We start from the raw sequence: 19362 nt of genomic DNA, 5'->3' as shown, positions 1-19362 counted from the left end.
TAGCTCCCACTCGTGGGAGACTGTGCTCTGCCTGCTTAGAGCGTCTGCCGCCGTGTTCTGCTCTATGGCTAGGTGAACTGCCGATATAGAGATTCCTTCTCATATTGCCCAGAACCAGAGCTGCTTTGCCGCTCTGCACAGTGGTAGTGACCCTACTCCTCCTCTCTTGTTGAGGTAGTACATGGCCACTGTTGTGTCTGTCATTATCAGGACATTCTTTCCTTGTACAGAGGGTAGGAAGGCCTTCAGCGCTAATCTGATTGCCTTCCGCTCCAACAGGTTGATGTGTAGTTTCGACTCCGATGGTATGGGCACCCCACCCCGTAAGTGAGGCGTCCGATACTATTGTTATCTCCGGCCATGGTTGCCAAAAAGATTCTCCCTTGAGGATGTTGTCGTTGTAAATTCTCCATATTAGATCCTGAGCAACTGCGCTCGGGACTTGCAGAAGATCCGACATACTCCCCGAGAACTGAGTTCTGAGTGCCCAGTGAAGGGATCACATTCTCAATCTGGCCTCTGGCACCAGAAAAATGCAGGATGCCATGAGGCCGAGCAACCTCAGAAAATCGAAGGCCGGCAGATGCTGGGCATTTTGGAACTTTGTTACCATCTGCAGAATGTGGAGAGCTCTCACTTTAGGAGGCGAGGCTTTGCCCGAGGAAGTATCCAAAACTGCTCTGATTAACTGGAGCTTTTCGGATGGTATCATGTGGGACTTCTTGAAATTGAGGGAGAAGCCCAGTTTGTGAAGGAAGTGACAGGTGATCGACAAATGTTTCAGAGCTTGTTCAGGAGAATGTGCTCTGATCAACCAATCGTCCAGGTAGGGGTAGACATGAATCCCCCCTCTCCTGAGACTCGCTGCCACAACCACCATCAGCTTGGTGAAAACCCTTGGGGTGGAGGTCAGCCTAAATGGCAGAACTCAAAACTGATAGTGAGAACTGCCAACTACAAACCTCAGGTACTTTCTGTGCTTGGGATGGATAGGCAAATGAAAGTAAGCATCCTGAAGGTCCAATGATACCAACCAGTCTTGGATTTGGGGAGCCTGAACGATCTGAGAAAGGGTTAACATCTTGACCTTGTCCTTCCTGAGGAACTTATTCAAGTTTCTTAAGTCCATGATGAGTCTCAATCCTCCGTCCTTCTTTGGGATGAGAAAGTAAGAGGAGTACCAACCCTTGTTGCTCTCTGGCTACAGTTACCTGTTCTATTGCACCTTTCTCTAGCAGGGTTAAAATTTCCTGCAGCAGGAGCGGGTCTGGAATTTTGACAGAGTTGGTTCCTGAGGCCTTTTTATGAAAGGAAGGCAGTAACCTTGAGCTACTGTCTCCAGTGCCCAAGCATCTGAAGTAATGCCCCGCCATTCTTCCAGATGCTGAGAGATTTTGCCTCCCACCAGGGTTTTGTGTGATAAGGTCTCAGAGTGATTTGGAGGCGGCTGCAGGAGCGGCTGAGTGCAAAGATGCTGTTCCCGAGGTTGGCTTTGCAGTTTTCTCCTCGTCCTCCACGAGTGACATTTCTCTTGCCTCTTTGAAAGGCCTGTCCTCTTCCTCAATTCCCAATCCCAATACACAATAATTTTGTTCTTGGGAATTTATTATAATTGCAAAAGAAAATTGCTTACTTGCTTTACTTTTTGAAATTACAGCAAGAACACTGTCAGCATTATTGAAATAGATTTTCAGTTTAACCTATTTCTTGCTTTTGGTTTAAATCAAGCATCCAAGTGACAAATAACTGGCTTTTTGTTAATATTGAGACTTTTTTTTTAATGTTTTTTCTTTCATGTATTATTTCTTATTTTGATTGTTTGAAGGATTCTATATTCAATCTTCAAATGTGTAATTTATGTTATTGATTATATATGTTCTTATATGTTGGATTTTATCATATGCATTATCTTTTTGATATAAAGTTTCATTATCAATTTCAAAAAATTCTTATGTTTGTTTTCAAGGAGTGTCTCAATATACACAATTGCATGTAACATTCATAACCAGTACGGTTATATGGGTTAAGACCAGGTGAACGTTTCTAATTAATTTATACTTCACATAGGCCAACGCTGGACATACCAGTACCTCTGTTTTGTTGTGAATATATGCTCTTGTGGCCCCCAACTGGTATGTCACCCCGGGGGCAAACCACTGTGGCTACAGAGTGGCCCTCTCTTTTGTATATCTGTCCTCTTCCTCTACCAAAAGAGTAGTAGTACCGAAAAGAACGACCCCTCCAGGAAGATGAGCCCGAATAGGGTTTCTGGGGTTGTCACATGGAGGCGCTAAGAGATTTAGCTCCCTCTTTTGAGGTCTGCAGTCTTTCTAGGCTTTCATCAGCCTTACTACCAAACAGGCTCAAGCCATCAAAAGGCATGTTAAGAAGTCTGGCCTGCCGATCTGGTGCGAACCTCGACTTCCTCAACCACGAAAATCTGCGTAGCACTGTGCTTGCAGCCATGGATCTGCTGATACTTTCAGCACTATCCAGTCCAGAACTGAGACATTCCCCCATTGCCTCCTTTCCGTCTTTGACAATATTCAGGAAGCCTTCCCTTTCCCCACCTTCCGGAATATGTTCAGCCGCCGCCAAAACACAGTCCCACAGGGTATGGGTGAACCTGGCCAGGGTACAGGTGACATTAGTTGACTTTAAAGCCATACTACCCGAAGTAAAATCTTTATGGGCCTAAGCATCTACCTTCTTATCCTCTCTATCCAGAGGGATAGATGGATATGCAGTCTGTCTTGTATGACCAGACTTTCTGGAGTGGGATGCCGGTTTAAATACTCAGGATCAGAACGAGAAGTTCTATACTTCTTAGGAAAATTACTGTTTACTGCAGCAATATTGTCAGGAGCTTACCGTTCTCTGAGGTGCCCTATGGAAAGGGAGAACTGGATCCTTCTGAGGGCCCCGATCTAGTATGTCACTCATGTCATCCTGATCAAAGGTGGGTGAGGCTCTACCCCAACCCATGTATTCCACCACTCTATTCATTAAACTCCTGTACCCTGAATCTGCATGTTCTGCAGGGTCAGGTTTTACAAACTCTATCTCAGGTGACGTATAATTGCCACCAGTAGAATGAAGAGTGTCACACAGGTCTCTCATTTTCGATTCTGGATCGATTAATTCTTCTGGGACCTCTCTAGTACCATATTGTACTCCAAAAGGAGAAACCTCCTCATCTTCAGAGCCACTTTCTTCAAATATAGATGACAGACTTAAAAAAAGTCTGATTTTGGTAAGGGAGTAAATCTCCTGTCTTGTTCATAAGTGTTGGTCGAAGGAACCTTCTATGGTATCGAAGGAGTCTTCGAGGACACCGATGATGTCTTCGACAAAGGCATTCAAGATGCTTTAGGCTTCGATGTCAAAGCCGTCTGCGCCGATGGCGTCAACGAAGTCGCAGATGTTTCCGACAACTTCTGTTTTTTATACGGTGTCGGGTAAACACTCGATTCTGGAGGATTCCTCGACAACGTCGACTCTAGTTTTACGAGTTTCACCCATACTACTGGGTTTTACCACAGTAGTTCCTGACTTCCCTGTGTCGTCCGATGGAGCGACCGGGGTCTGGCTCTTTTGAGGCTTCTTTGAAGGGGTTGAGGCCGCATTCTCAAAGACCTCCATCATCTTCCTTCTAAAATCTTCTCATTTTCTTGGGGAATCCGACTTAGTCGGGCATCATACCAATTCGGTAGATGTATCGGAGGATGAAGAGGGAGATCTATGTCTCCTTTTAACTCTTTTTGAAGAGGAAGATGAAGAGCGCCTCAATCTACTATGAGATCGGGATCTCTTAGAGTGTCTATGACGCTCGATTTATTATGTCTTTTAGACTAGGCCTTCGAGGAGGCCTTAGAAGCATCCCGCCCCACCACCAGTTTACCTTTCCTCTCACGAAGGGCCTTCTCCGTCATCGACTGACCGGAGCCACAGTTGCCGGTTCGATGGTCAGAACCTAGGCACCAGAGACAAATGCGGTGAGGATCTGTGATCGAAATCTTCGAACCGCAGTCGATACATTTTTTGAACCCCGTCTTGGGTGTAGAAGGGGTAGATGAAGACAACATTTTCTGAAGAAAATTTCGAAGCGCGCCGTTCTCAAGAACTGAAGCTAACGGCCACGGCACAAGCTATTCATCCTGATGGTGATGTCGACACGGTATGGAGCCCGTCGAAGGACAGACACCACGGTCTCGTGGTTAGCGCCCCTCTGCCGAATTTATTTTTCCAAAGCAGCGAATCTGGCAGGATATAAATATCACAAGATGAGGAATACGTGGGAGGACACATTCCATTCGAAGGATGTTAAGTAATGTAAATAGAGAGGGGGATTATGACGAGCTTTACTGATGTAAGAGGAGCGTTACTGATGTAAAGGGATGCAAGGAAATCATTTTTGGTGTTAGAAGGGTCGTCATAACAACTGCACAAGTAAATTCATGCGTTTTAATGTGATGTACACACGCATATTTTGTTCTACCACAAAGTGTAACACCGAGTGGTATTTCAGCAAGGACTGGCTGACATTGTCAGTGATGTAGTAGATGACTTCCTGTTAGAGCATTATTGAAATGATTGGCTTTCCATTGGTGTTTCTGCCCAGTCTGAATTTTTTTTTGCAGAAACCCCGATGTACTACTGGATACAATCTTTCCTGTCCAACCGCACTACTAGGGTCTTTGCTCCTTCCGCCGCAGCAGACCCTATTCTCATCCACTGTGGCGTACCACAAGGCTCATGCATCTCGCCAAAGCTCTACAACATCTTTACTAAGCTCCTTTTTGATTGTCTTGACAACCTGGGTGTTACATATATGAATTACGCTGACGACACTCAGGTTCTCATCATGCTCACAGGTTGCTATGAAGAGGATGCTAGACGGATTAACAAAATATACTTGGAAATCCAGGCATTGATGGCAGACCATTGCCTTTGTCTTAACAATGAAAAAACTGAGCTTTTGATCGTCGGCTCCCAAACACGCATTAACAAACTAGATGCCCGCTATGTCACTATCAACATCGATGGTAACCAGATCAAGGTGGCCAAAGAAATTAAAACATTGGGAGTATACTTAGACTGCACTTTATCCCTCAGGAAGCAAGTGAAACCCACGGCTTCCGCCACTGCCTACACTAACAACCTTATCAACGCTTGTAAAGCATTCCTGTCGCCTAGTAGTTGCATCACCCTAGCCCGTGCCCTAGTGCTCTCCAAGATTGACTACTGCAATACCCTATACTTAGACCAAACCTCAACAAACTCCAGGTCCTACAAAATAACGCCCTGAGATGAGCACTAAGCATACCAAGAACCACACACATCATGAGCTTCAGACAGGGCTTCCACTGACTACCAATACGGGACAGAATTGCCCTCTGCACGCTTGTCATCACCCACAAGTGCCTCTGAAACTCTGCCCCCAAATACCTGGCGGACAAAGTCAACACACGCTTTCCATCTAGACCAACTAGAGCCATGTACACACACTGCCTGGCCGTGCCCAGATTCCTCCTAAAAAAAAGTGGGGGGGAGCAGGCTTCCTAGTACTAGCTGCCAAACAGTGGAACGTCTTACCCCCCAGCATTAGAACAGAACCTGCTTTTTGGACCTTCAGAGCTAAAGTAAAGGGCTGGCTCTATAATTAAAAAGTCAGTGTGATCTGCCCCCAGTATCCTGGTACTGCATCTATGACTCCTAATCCTCACATCGACCCTTTGTAACCATGGTCGACCTGCACTTGCTTTCTCCACTATTTTTTGATGTCTGAATGTATGTAACTTTTTTATTCGCTTTTTATTGTCTAAACTGTAGGTAATTATATGTAAGCAACTGTGTATAAGCCTTGGCACCCAGTTACCTCAGGGTTTGGTGCGCAGTACAAATTAAGAAACTAAACTACATTTTGGTTAGGTTTCTGTAATATGGCCCTTCCTGTGTTTCTACCGTCCTATTCACTCCTATTTTTATTATCATAGTGGTCACTTACCTCCAAAACTTTACGCCAGGTATTACTTTGACAAGGAAAAAAAAGGAATGGCTTTCACAATTTTAGGTAATTAACTTTATGACCTCCCCATCCAAAACATCAACTGAAGCTTTGGCTACAGCTGTTTCAGTCATTTGCAGGCAAAGGCACAGACCAATCGCCCTTCAATTTTGTACTGAAAAAGAGGTAATTGGGTGTAGTTATAAAGAACAACAGTTTTTTGATATATTAAATAAACGGGTTTAACTGGAAACACACCAGTAACACGTTAGGCTGGCTTACATGTCTACTATTTTTTCAGATCTGTAAACTTCTCCAAGAATACGTGTTAAGGATTTAAAAAGGCGTATTCCGGTGGCAGGCAGATTAGAATCATTTGATTTCTTGAGTATTGCGGACACATCAGTCACTCACAGCTTTCCATGTCAGTCGTGAAAGTAATTTTGGGACCATCAAAGCAAATGAGGAAGCAAACCTGTGGTCTGATTCTTATATGAAACCTTCTTACAGTAGCTGTTGATGAAATACACCATAAACCTGGCTCTTTTTAAAGTGAAGACTCATTGCTAAACTTTGTGCAGAAAATCTATAGTGAATGTGCTTGCACAATTTAGAATGTGACGACCAAGATTTGTAAAACAAATCACAATATTTCATACTACCAAATGCCTAGCAAGAGTAATTTGATGTACTCACCCTGTGAAACACATGGGAACAGGAAAGCAGCACCTGTAAGACCCGAAAGAAAAAGAAAGTCTAGCTGAAGCAAGTTGTTAAGATGAACTGCATGAATACATGTCAACCAATCGAAGTGTTATCGCTACATGAAACCTCGGTCCCTTTTTGCCACTTGGTGCATCCAAAAAATATGTCTAACGGTTTTCGTACCCTATTTTCCTTGTTAAAACATACATGTGGAAAATATGTGGGAGCTGCTAACAGACAGCCCTTCTGTAGGCAAGTGAAAACACTGGAGGATAAATCTGCACTCTTTGTTTCAGTTTTATTCATAAATGATGAAAATTATAAGAAAGTATACAATCATTCCCCGATTATATGTGGTTGCACTCTGAAGAAAATACACACAATATCAATTTGACAAAATAAATGAAATCAAAATATGCAAAAGGCTGCTGTGGAAGGTGATTGCATTACACTAAGATATGAACATGTCTTACATGTAGTTCATTTGTATAGTACTGTTGTGCACGGCATGCGCGCCGAATGCGCCCCTTCAGAACATTATTCATGGCCCTGCAAGTCGCATCAGTTTAATGATGAAGTGTTGCCTGGCCTAAAGTCAGTCAGTTACTAAGCCGGTCACGTGAGGTGTATGAAGCCTCTATGGTCAAGTGTTTGTCTTTCCATCAAGATACGTGCAGTTTTACTTATATTTAAAAACAGGATTTCAGTCCTATAATACAAATGAATCAAAGTGATAATGCAATTAAATGGCAAGGTATCACAAATGTTACAGTAAAAAAGTAATACATAAGTACATCTTAAAACCCATGTTTTTTAAAACTGAAATTCGCGCCCTGATGCTCTTAGCACCCACTCATTCCAGTGGATAGTTCGGCCCAGTGTATGGGATCTGTGTGGTACACATGACCCACCAGTGTAGCCAGTTGTGTTCTCCCTACATGCTGCAATGCTTTACGGTATATGAATTAATCAAATAACAATAGTAAAGAGAACAGGCTATCACATCAATTGCCAGAGTTAATTTATAGAAAGCAACAAAATAAGCTATTACATGGTTTTGCGCAACTCCTATGTTTGAAAGGAATTTGAGAACCTGCTGGCATTTCCCATTCACCTCACAAAATAGAAGCTTGAATTAAACCCGCACAAAGCTTTTGCTAGCAACATTGCCCGGCAATGTATTCGAGAGCAGCAGTGATTAAGGAGGTCACTGACAATTCCCCATCATCTGACCCAAATTGCCACCAAAATTCGTCGACATACACACATACAAAAGATAGCGGGTACTTTTGGCCGAATTTAGGGAAGAAATGAAACTAGAGCAATTAAACACTATTGAGATGGCACACATAAAAGGATTAATGGCTATCACCCAGCTGAATGATAAAAGCTTTCAGAAGCAGTAGCTTTCACCCTGAAGGGAGCGAGCTCAAGAAACATGTAGGATGCACCAAAAAAATAATAAAGTTACACACGCCAGAGAATTTTCTTTGTTCAATAAACCTAAAAAACCTTGCAATCCTAACATTTCTCATTTAGGTTTGACCTAAGGGTCACGAAGTACTGTATTTGCATGACTTTCGCACTTTCGAGCAATGTTCTCACTTCAATAATAATGACATTGGGCCTCATTACAAATTAGCTGTTCCAGATTTAACAGTGCCGGTAGAACCGTACCAGCACCGTTTTCCGGACTGGCTAACTACGAGTTCTGTGGCCGTGTGGTGTTACACCCGCCAGGTCTGACGAGAATGGGGAGTAACGGAATGCCGGCACCGGAATTACCGGACCACCAGGGTTGTAATGCCCCGGTAATTTCGGCAAGTCCTGCGCCGCTAAATCCCTGTGACTCCCGCAACAGCCTGCCAGTTTTACCAGCGAGGCTACCGCCGGACTCGTAATGAGGGCCGTAATAAAAGCAAACGCAATACAAAGAAATAGCTGAGTGAAATATATGCTACCTTTCCAATGACACACAGATAAATACTGGGGCACGGATTTGTAGGCGTAGAGTAAGGGGCTTAAATGTCTTGATGTTTCTGAAACATTACGGATCTATGTGGTTTGTGAGACGAGTTTTGCAAAGATATATCTTATTTAAGAGGTCTGCAGAAGAAGAGTAGATTAGCCAGATGGCAGAACATGGCAATTTGCTTAGATGCTCCTTTTAACAGTTAAAACATATGTTTTACAAATGTAATGTAAAACATTTGTTCTTTTGAATTAGATGTGCTCGGGTGCAAACTCATGTCTAATCAAAGGAGCTAATGCAATCATCCCAGATAATTTTTCTGGTTTGCACATAAATCAGCAGAAAAAGTAGACAGGAAGGCATGACTATAAACCACCATTTTTGATATCAGCAACATTTTTATTGAGATATATGTGACAAAACTATTACTGTTCAGTAGGAGTACAAAGATGAGCAGTGGTTGGAATTCCTTCTTAGCCCCACTACTACTAAACCAGTAGTGATCTCAGTCATAATGGTGAACGAGGTACAACATGATCGGTACACCTCCTTCACATCTTACCGGTAGCACGGGCTGAGAGCAGGCTATTCACTTCAAGGGCAATGTGAGCTAGCACAAAAGCATCCAGACAACAAGAGTACTTTGATACCAATATAAGAGAATGTCAAATTAAGATTCTATAAAGAATAAAAGTTTTTAATTAAGCAGGCAATATAAACTACAAAAAGTCGAATAAACCACTGCTGTGAAGGAAGACACAGAATATGCAAACCTTTGGCTAAAAAGGGTACTCTGGGGCTGGACACGGGATGACAGGCAATAGTGCCTGCAGCAATGTTCAAGTGGATAGTGTATGCCTTTTAGAAAGGTAAAGAGAGGGGTATTCAATGGCAGTAGGTGCCATAAAATCAGGCTAGGGGGACAGATCCACTGCAGATATCTTGTAGTTGTGTTCTTTGGGCTCAACAGCTTTCATCAGGAGTCTGGAAACTTTCTGAGGTGGCAATTCACCATTGGGTTGGTGAACAGGATGATTGGGTCCAACACATGGTGTGGTTCAACAAAAGGCCATGCAAATCGGCAGAAAGAAGCTTGGGATAGGCAGGCAATGTCCAGGTCGGAATAGCTTACAAAGGGTGTGCAGTGGGAACCAGAACCCAGAACAGTTCCTTTGTTCCTGGGTTACTATGAGACCCGGTCCAGGGTATCAAAGCAAAAGGGGAGTCCTTCTGTGCTTCCCAGTCTGGATGGTTGCCAGAGAGCACTTGCCGGGATGCCTCTATCCACACATGCATCCAATAAATCCAGAGTCCTGGATACCAGTGTCTCAGCAGGCAGGCAAAGCTCTTTCTCGCAAGCTCTCATCAATCAGAGATCTTTGGGTAGACTGATACCACCAATAAGGCTCTAATGAAATCCTTCGGGTGTCTGGATTCAAATAAAAGCGGGGATTCACCACCTAAAATAGTAGTTATTCTACAGAGCTTTGGTTTATTTCAAGCCTTCTGTAATGGTCTAATCACAGTGACTGTGAAAAGAGGATTTGCCTGGTGATGTCAGACCCGGAGTCCTTTGTCTGTTGGAAGTTGAGAGGAGGCACAGGAAATGTGGATGCCCTAGAAAATCCAAGATGGCATTTCTTTGGGTTCTCACTTCTTTCTTGGACCTCTCCCTGGCTGCTCTACATCAAAGAGGCTCCAAAAGCCCCTGCCAACTTGTGACTCCCCTCTTTTGGTAGTTTGGTAGAGCGTGTCCTTTGAAGCACTGATCCCCCTCCTTCCCCCTAGGGGTAAACACAGTTTTTTTGGGAAGGTGTCAAGCCTTCCCAACCAAGCAGAAATGAAGGCTCTGGCATAGGTCTGACATTCTGTGGTGAGAGGACGGCAGACAGGCTGATACACATAACTCTCACAGATGAATGAGTCCCTAGATACTGGTTTCCAAATGCCATGGCAGTTGATTGTATGTCAGTAGAGGGCTCCAACAACGAGCACATGTGAACTATACCTTTTCGCATGGAGAATTTATAAAAGGCCTGATTAGCAGAGCTCACTCACCGAGAGAGAATCACCAGCTCAGTCTAGCATATCCTCACAGATAGCATTCTGTTACAATATGATATTATAATGCAGCCTCTGGCACCTAACCAAATCACTGTGTAATTCAGGACAAACCTCTTAATCTCCCCATGCCCCAAAACATAACTTTGCAAATGGTAACTTCAATATGGAAAAAAAGAACAAATCAAATCCTGGTAACTGTAATTCCATCTCCATCATACTGAACACACCGAATTGATCCATGTTCAGCACCTTACGTTCGAGATGCCCCAACTACAAAAAAATGTTTTTTGTAAAGCGTTGCACTGCCACTTAGAGCTTAAACCTGAAAAGAGGCCGCATTTGCAGGATAGGTGCCACATAAATCCATGTTAAGCGCCACAATAGGTAAATTGGTAATGAAAGAAAGTATGTCCCTCTTCCATGCTGATGACGTCATTCATCATGATTAAAAACTGACTTCCTGGCTGAAGTACTCTGCGGCATTGGATAGCGAGATAAAGGAATGCTTTCTTTCTTTGGCAAAAAAAAAAAAACATTGGTGTGTGGCGGGCCCAATAAATGTTTTTTCCATTTTGAGTTCACCCAGCCACTGACTAGAAGTAGTCGGTGTATATCAGTACATTTTGTCTATAGATCCGCTAGTGCATTCAGATATCTGGTATAAACTAAATATTGATTTTGGTAATTGGAACTACTTGACTGAAATGATATAGTGGTGTCTTCTCAGCCCACACTTCCTTGGATATGAGTATCTTCCCTCCTTCTGGTAGTTTCTGCTGACATCGCCGGGTTTCTGCCATGAGCCAAAGATAGCTCCTCTTCTGCTTTAAGACAGAGGCAATTGGGGTTTCCAGCCCTAGATTTCACAGATGAACTTAAGAGGGCCTTATCACCTCCTCGCAGGGTAACAATGTCTTCCCTCTTGTCAACCTGTCTACACCTCCTCTGGTCTTTATCCTATTTGACCATGTTCTTATTCCTCCTGCCGCTGTTGGCATGACTCCTGCGGATCTGGGTCTCACCACTACTCCCAGCCTTGGGCTAAGCATGCCCTCTCATTTCGTCCTGCTAGTTATCACCTCAAAGCTAGTTATCACCTCAAAACCACCCAAGTCACCTCCAGCACTTCACATACCACCTATAGTTGACTTTCACAAACCACCTCCTAATACCTTACCCCACCACCTCCTGATGACTTGCACCAACCACATCCTAAGAGCTCTTCTCACCCTCTAATCCCCAGTTTCCTCCTCTCTCCTCTTTGTATCTTCAGACTCCATCTACAGCCTCCTTTACCGATTGACAATTCGCTCCAAACTCCCACCACAATCACCTTCTCATACTTCCTCTTCCTGGATATCCATTTTATACTCTTTCCTGGGAATGGCTGGGTGCAAGGACTTGAGTTTGTGTGACTGGTTAAAACTAGTTGCTTACCCAACCTCAGGTGTAGCAATTGTCCTAATGTGAGATCCTTGAGGAGGTTCGACTGTGCCTTTAATGAGACAGTCTGCGATCATGTATTCTTTCTTTGTATCAGTCCCTGGATGCACTCTGGGGTCTGCTAACCACAACAGAGCCCCGACTGCTGTAGGTGCCATGGTGAGTGTTGTAGGTGCGGGGCTGAAACCACAATTTTGGAGGATGACAGGCACTCTATTTGCCAAATGCTGCCATAGGAAGGGTGATGGGGTAACCAGGGGATCTTCTTCACACTGCCCCAGAGCCATCATCCACTAGCTCAAAGACGTCACCAGTCCCTTTGGTCAGACCACTAGATGTTCCCAGTGCAAGGCATTACACTTCATGACAATGAATAATGGCATGGGAATTCAAGCAGTTTCCAGATTAACTTTCCATTATCTGCCCGAGACGCAAAATACCCTTTGAAATCCACTGTGTGCACATAAGCTCATGGTTTCATCATTTTCATCATATATATCACGTCAGATATGCTCTCGAGGGGGATCTCACACATCATGGATAACACCACAGACGATGACCCCTGTGACACTATTATCAACACTTATAACAACTACTTCCAAGATCTTCTAGATAAGAATGCCCCACTGAAAAACAAACTAGTGCGTCCCAACCTCAACCACCAAAGTTGGTACTCTACGGAATTAGGCACCCTAAAGACTGCCAAAAGGAAACTTGAAAGACAGTGGCTCAAAAACCCCACAGTACTTAATAAAGACACATGGAAGAAATCGGACATCCTGTACAGAAATAAAGTTATTGAAACAAAACAAAAACTATTATAACGAGCAAATTTTAGGTGCATCCAACTCCACGGGAAAGCTGTTTCAAATCTTAAAAACCTTTGAAAAGCCACCTACTCTCACCCCTCCCTTCCAGCCATCTTTGCTGGACTGCGAAAAGGTCCAAACTGCTTTTTCTCAAAAGATTCTAAAAGCTAGAGACACCATCTTAAATTGCAATACTATTGACACCCCAATGACTTACAACAAGGCTGATCCCGAGATTAAAGTACCCAAATTCCAATTCACACCAATAACACCAGAAATCATGGCGGAGACTCTCTCTAACATGAATTGCACTTCATGCCCTGAAAACATACTGCTCCCCAAGTTCATCCTAGATAATGCAGACACTTTTTCACCCTTTCTTTGCCGCATGACAAACTCGTCTTTTAGAGACCAGACCGTTCCCATCAGTCTAAAAACAGTTACAGTTACACCATTGGTTAAAAAACCCGGCCTCGACCAGCAAAACCCAGCCAATCTCCGCCCTATCACGAATTGCAACTTCTTGTTGAAAATTCTTGAGAAGGTGGCCACTCATTAACTTCAAGAGTACGTGGACAAGCACGACCTGCTACATCCCCAGAAATCAGAATTCAGAAGTGCACATAGCACAGAATCAGCATTACTTGACCTCCAATCTAAAATGCTAGAAATCCTTGATAAAGGCACGGCCGGCCTGCTCATTCTATTGGACCTCTCGGCGGCATTCGACTTATTAGACCACGGGAAGCTCCGTGAGGCCCTGGGAAAAGCAGTTAACTGTGCCGAGGAAGCCATCGATTGGATATCCTCTTTTTTGGATGACAGAAAATCCAAAATCACCTGGGGTGGACATTCCTCTGGCACGAATCCAGTGGATTGTGGCGTCCCACAAGGTGCTAGCTTCTCCCCTCTCCTATTCAATCTATATATCCGTTGTCTCTGCGCCCTCCTTTCACAGTTGGATATTTACTTTACCAATTTCGCAGATGATACTCAACTGATTATAGAACTCAGCGGAGACCACACCACAGACAACAACAGACTCTCAGCAATCTATAATACTATAGAAAGCTGGATGAAAGCCCACTGGATGTGTCTGAATAGTTCAAAAACAGAACTTATGACATTCGGATCTTCAAAAGCCTTATCCAATCTAGGCCCAGCCTACTCATCATTTCTTATCAAGGACTCTAGCATCACGGTCTCAAGTAAGGTGAAAACACTTGGCATATACCTGCAATCCTCATTAGGAGCAGATGCTCAGGTCACTTTTCTTAAAAAAAACTGCCAATACTACCAGAGATTACTACGCCGCATTAGGCCATATCTCAACGTCACAAATTGCGCCACCATTGCTAGAGCCACGATTTTGTCCCGACTGGATTATGGGAATGTGCTGATGCTCAGTTACAGTAACTCTTGCATTAAACAATGCCAGATAATCCAGAACAACGCTGTTAGAACTATTACCGGGAAGTCCAAGCGTGAGCACATCACCCATGACCGAATAGGCTTTCACTGGCTCGCCATTGAGGAGCGTATTAAATTCAAATCCCTGACACTTGTCCACCGCTGTCTTTTTGGCACGGTTCCTACATACCTAGAGAAGGAATTTCTTTGGTATGAACCAAGCCGCTGTCTTAGATCAGCAAAAAAAGGGCTACTCAAAGTTAGCCACACTAGAGTCAAAGCTACTGGACTCGGGAGAGCTTTCCCCACCAAAGCTATTGCGCTCTGGAACAAGCTTCCTGACAATCTCAGATTGGAAAGTAGCTACTTGCTATTTAGGAAGCAGCTGAAAACGTTACTTTTTCGGTAATTCGTTACATATTCAGCATGGACTCCCTTGAATCCCCCGTCCTCTCTTTTTAGGTTGTCCTGTGATCTGTCCTCTCGTGTGCTTGTCGCGCCCTGATGCTTTCGAGCTTCGGCGCGTTATAAATATATAAATAAATAAATATACTATGATAAGTCATTCATAATGTGCCTGCACACAAGTGTATGTAGACGGGACAAGACACGAAATGGTAAGATAAAGGGTAACAAAACAAACAATCTTACTAGGCCTCGTGCAATTCAGATCGTGCAAGTGCAAGGGGAAGGAATAGGAGAACTGGCAGGGGGTAGGAAAGGGAGAGTGCCAAGCAAAGCTGAAGTACGAGCCGCCGAGGTGGCCGGTTCCAAGTAAGTGCAGGGAGGCAGGGGACTGTAGAGTTGCAGATACAGTCGCTAGTGTTCGGTAGGCCCAGAGGCATGCATGGGGCTACTGGTCGTGAAGGAGCCTGGTCCACATAAGGTTCAGAGGGAGGCCAGGTTACCAGTTAGCGAAGCAGCATGAAAATTAGCAGGGGAGAGAGAGAGACAGAGAGAGAGAAAGCAGAAGACTTCTGCCATGACCGGGTGAGCGCTCAGACTCGGTTCTTGTAGGTTGTGAACCTTGAACGCCATAGGCGACGGACTCACCCTGACTGCCTTCCCATACGCCTGGGTGTTCAGCTGCTGTGTTTGGTGGGGTATACATTGAATAATGCATGGCAGAAAACATTGAGGAGGAAAACCTCAAGTTCTTTTGGCTGAATTTCAACACAAATATATGTGGAGGCGGGGGTGGTTAGCATTATAAGTAATGTGGGGGATAATAGCAGAGGTGCAGGGGTCTCCCCCACATACACATGCGATAAAATGACCTAAATGAAAAGAAAAACTTGAGGTTTTTGCCCTCTCTGTTTTTATTTTGTTGTAATCACACCATTCTGTTTGGTGGTACTCTCATTCTGCTCTGGCACACTGGGTCCACTGAAGTAAGGCCTTCTCTGGGATGCCAACCCATGGGACCCCAGACTGTCATGCAGAGCCATGGCAGCTCTCCCCTTAGACTCCTTCTGGGCCCTAGGTGCCGCTTGGGCCTCAGATGCTGGCCTCGCCCTTTGCTCAGGCCCATTGGACACAACACAGCCTCTTTGAGGGGGTTGGCTCGCTGTCTTCTGGGGGCACCGGTCCAGGTGCAGAGGAGGTGTTCACCTCCTGCGCCGCACAGCCGTACCTCAGGATGACAGTTCTACCTGGCTATTAAGACCCCACAAAGTGGGGGCTTATAAAGCCTGACAGGAAACAAATGTAGGAGTCAGCTGGGCTAGTCGCGATTCGGGCCATCTGGTCTGACAGCCCCAGCCAGATGGCCGGTCAGGCCTAGCTGAAGGACCAGATGGCCTAGGACGGTCTGTCTCGGCCAGATGGCGGAGCTGCCATGAGGCTGTGCCTGCCTTAGGGCCATCGTCTAGCATCCGGGGCTTAAGCTGCAACCTCTGCACCCTGGGGCCGGGGCTTAAGCTGCCACCTTCACACCCTGGGGCCGGGGCTTATGCCGCTATCTTCAACCAACGCCCAGCCTCACCTCCCTGCTTCGCACGGGCTGGGTCTTAACACTCTGCCGCCAGCTGGACCAGGGCTACCTTTTCTGCTAGGCTGACCAGAAAACGAGAAGAGTGCTTCATGTCCTGCCCACACCCCGCTGCTGCACCCAAGGTAGGTGGGAGTTCCCTGTGTGCCCCGTTGCACAGCAGGAAGGACAGAGGCCCTTGTGGCGCTGCCACTACAGCAGTGCCTTTCACAAAAGCTTGGCTCAGAAGATGACTTTCAATAGATTGCAACGAGGTAGCTGCTCCGATATTTACAAAACCCTGACCCAGAATCAGGTCGTCTACGAATGATTTAGCACCAGTTTCTTCACAAACATGCAGTGCATCACGAGCGAAAGAGGGGGCCCCTTCTGTCCACACTTTAGTCCGAGGTGAGTGGCTCTACACACTGGCCCGGAGACTGGCTATTTTAGACTAACCAAGGCTCCACATTGCTGAAGTATCATTATGGTTTAGGAGGGATTCTGACTTAGAGGTGTTCAGTAATAATCCCACGGATGGTAATTTTGCCCCATTGGCTCCTTGGCCAAGCACATACACTAAATATTTGAACCTACCGTTCCTCTCTTACTGAGCATAATTACTATTGCAGAAACATATCATCAATAAGGTAAAACTAACCTGTCTTATGACTGTCTAAATCCAGCTCACGTTCCCGGTTAGTGGGTGAACAATCTAACGCTTGGTGAATTCTGCTTCACAATGATGGGAAGAGCCGACATTGAAGGATCAAAAAGCTATCAACGCTTGCCCGCTGCAAGCCAGTTATCCCTGTGGTACCTTTTCTGACACTTCATGCTTAAAACCCAAAATGTCAGCAGGATTGTGAAGCCCTGCTTCTACGGTCTGTATTCCTGTGAATAATGGAGATCTGTTCTCCGTGAGCTCGCCTTAAAATACCTGCATTATCGTTTGATATGTTCACTACCGCAGTCAAACTCCTCACATTCCACTGCCCCCAGAGGGGGTTTCACCCGAAGTGTGCCGGGGGCTTGTAGCCACAAGCGACAGCCCAACCGGGCTCCCCTCTGTCCCCCCGCTTCACTGGGTAAGTGAAAATATTACAAGAGTAGTGGTATTTACCGGCAGCCCGAGGGCCTCCCACTTATCATACACCTCTCATGTCTCTTCACAGTGCCAGACGAGATTCACGCTCAACTGTGTCTTATTTCCCTGCTTATTCTGAGCTGCCCGTTCCCTTGGCTGAGGTTTCACTAGATAGTAGGTAGGGGCAGTGGGAATCTCGTTCATCCATTCATTAACGTCACTAATTAGATGACAAAGCATTTAGCTATTTTTGTACCACCACAGTGGCTCATTCTGGGTTAATGGCTGCCCGTCAGCTGACATTAATTGTTTTTAAAGCTGAAGGCATAATCATCTAAAAAACCAAAGCATACTCTAGGCATACCTGGTGCAGTACATACAACAGATGAACATATGTGTAACAATAAATCACTTTAGACACCTCTTAACAATATTATCTAACAATATATATGCTTTTATAACATTTACAAAAGTCTACAATATTGGAGGGCAGGCGACCTGTTGGAGTCACAGTTCAACACAACCATCGGGATGTAAGTTCAGAGTCTGATTCCGGATCTCTCAACAGAATCCATTTAGGAGCTGGTCTTGAAAGAGCATGCTTTACGGATACGGTTATCCCTCCATGGCAATGACTTTGAATAACCATCCAGACTCTGGAGCGCCTCAAAGGCCTACATCCGGCAGGCATTCTGGAGTGCCCTATCTGATTCGTAAATGTTGGCAGTCTTCCGTCAATTCCTAGTCCATCTCTTGGTATTCCCCCGTCATAAGGAACTCCATTGATCTCTTTGTGCCTTAATGCTGAGATTTTGACTTGATGCCTTGCACATTACCAATTAGACTGGGTGGTTGACCGTGTCTTGCAAGCGATTTACGATGCCCACCTGTGTCTACCTTCTCTCTCGGCTCGATCTTATCTGTCAAAATTAGTGGGTCGGGTTTGGATTTGTGAGAAGAATCGACCCCAACTTCCTAACAAGGTTTTGTTGATCCAGGAAAAACCTCATCTAGAATTGGTTGGTTTCAATTCACCATTTCTCTTAGCACATCTAGCCACCAGACCATGCTCAGCATAGGTAGAGATGTTATACCCTTTTTTCCCCATCCCCAAACAGACTCCTCCTAACGGACTCGTCCAACAGGGATAGTTACCACCGGGAAAAGGCAGAGTCATAGTTACACCTGCCATTTACCTGCGCTTCATTGAATTTCTTTACTTTGACATTGAGGCCACTGTTCAGAAATGACTTTGCATCAACATTCGTTGCAGGCCTTCCCAATGCATTGTTTTATTTAAACAGTTGGATTCCCCTGGTCTGCACCAGTTCTAAGTCAGCTGCTAGGCATCGTCTGATGCAGAATGCCGGCCCGAACCCTGGGAGGGGTACAGAGAGGCGACCACCGCAGCTAGGGTAATCCACAGGAAGGGCCCGGGTCACGTCCACGGAAGTGGGGGGTGAGATGCCTCATCCAGCCATGGTGCACATCCAGCAGTGCTGCACCCCAGCCCTCCTTCGCGCCCCTGCCTGACCGACCCATCCCTTAGACCCAATCCTTATCCCAAAGTTACGAGTCTGGCTTGTCGACTTCCCTTACTTACATTGTTCCAACATGCCAGAGGCTCTTCGCCCTGGAGACCTGTTGCGACTATAGATATGTCCCAGACGAGATTTACACCATCTCCCCTGAATTTTCAAGGACCAGCGAGAGCTCACAGGACGCTGCCAGAACCATTACGCTTTCAAAGGCTTGGGCCCCTTTCTCTGGGTGAACCCATTCCAGGGTGTTCAGCCCTTCACAAAGAAAATAACTCTCCCTGGGGATCCCGACAGCTTCTCCGGCATACTTTATGTTACTGCACTGGATGCCATGAATCAGACTCCCTCTTGATCG

General features: G+C 45.2%; 1 protein-coding gene and 1 long non-coding RNA gene across 8 annotated transcripts in view; one reads left to right on the top strand and one right to left on the bottom strand.

The window, feature by feature from the left end:
• The window catches only part of RNF32 (ring finger protein 32), a 567839-nt gene that overhangs the window by 312203 nt on the left and 236274 nt on the right, over positions 1 to 19362 (bottom strand). For all 7 annotated transcript variants that reach the window (XM_069647959.1, XM_069647960.1, XM_069647962.1 and 4 more), the window contains one exon: positions 6704 to 6736. In XM_069647959.1, the coding sequence (XP_069504060.1) occupies positions 6704 to 6736 (33 nt within the window). The remainder of the gene's footprint in view (positions 1 to 6703; positions 6737 to 19362) is intronic.
• The window catches only part of LOC138569725 (uncharacterized), a 329355-nt gene that overhangs the window by 100721 nt on the left and 209272 nt on the right, over positions 1 to 19362 (top strand). The window lies entirely within an intron of this gene.

The sequence above is a fragment of the Ambystoma mexicanum genome, chromosome 2q (assembly GCF_040938575.1).
Source record: "Ambystoma mexicanum isolate Mex_15411 chromosome 2q, UKY_AmexF1_1, whole genome shotgun sequence".
NCBI classification, from domain to species: domain Eukaryota; kingdom Metazoa; phylum Chordata; class Amphibia; order Caudata; family Ambystomatidae; genus Ambystoma; species Ambystoma mexicanum.
Note: the sequence above shows the minus strand (reverse complement) of the source record. Positions and strands in the feature narration are given on the sequence as shown.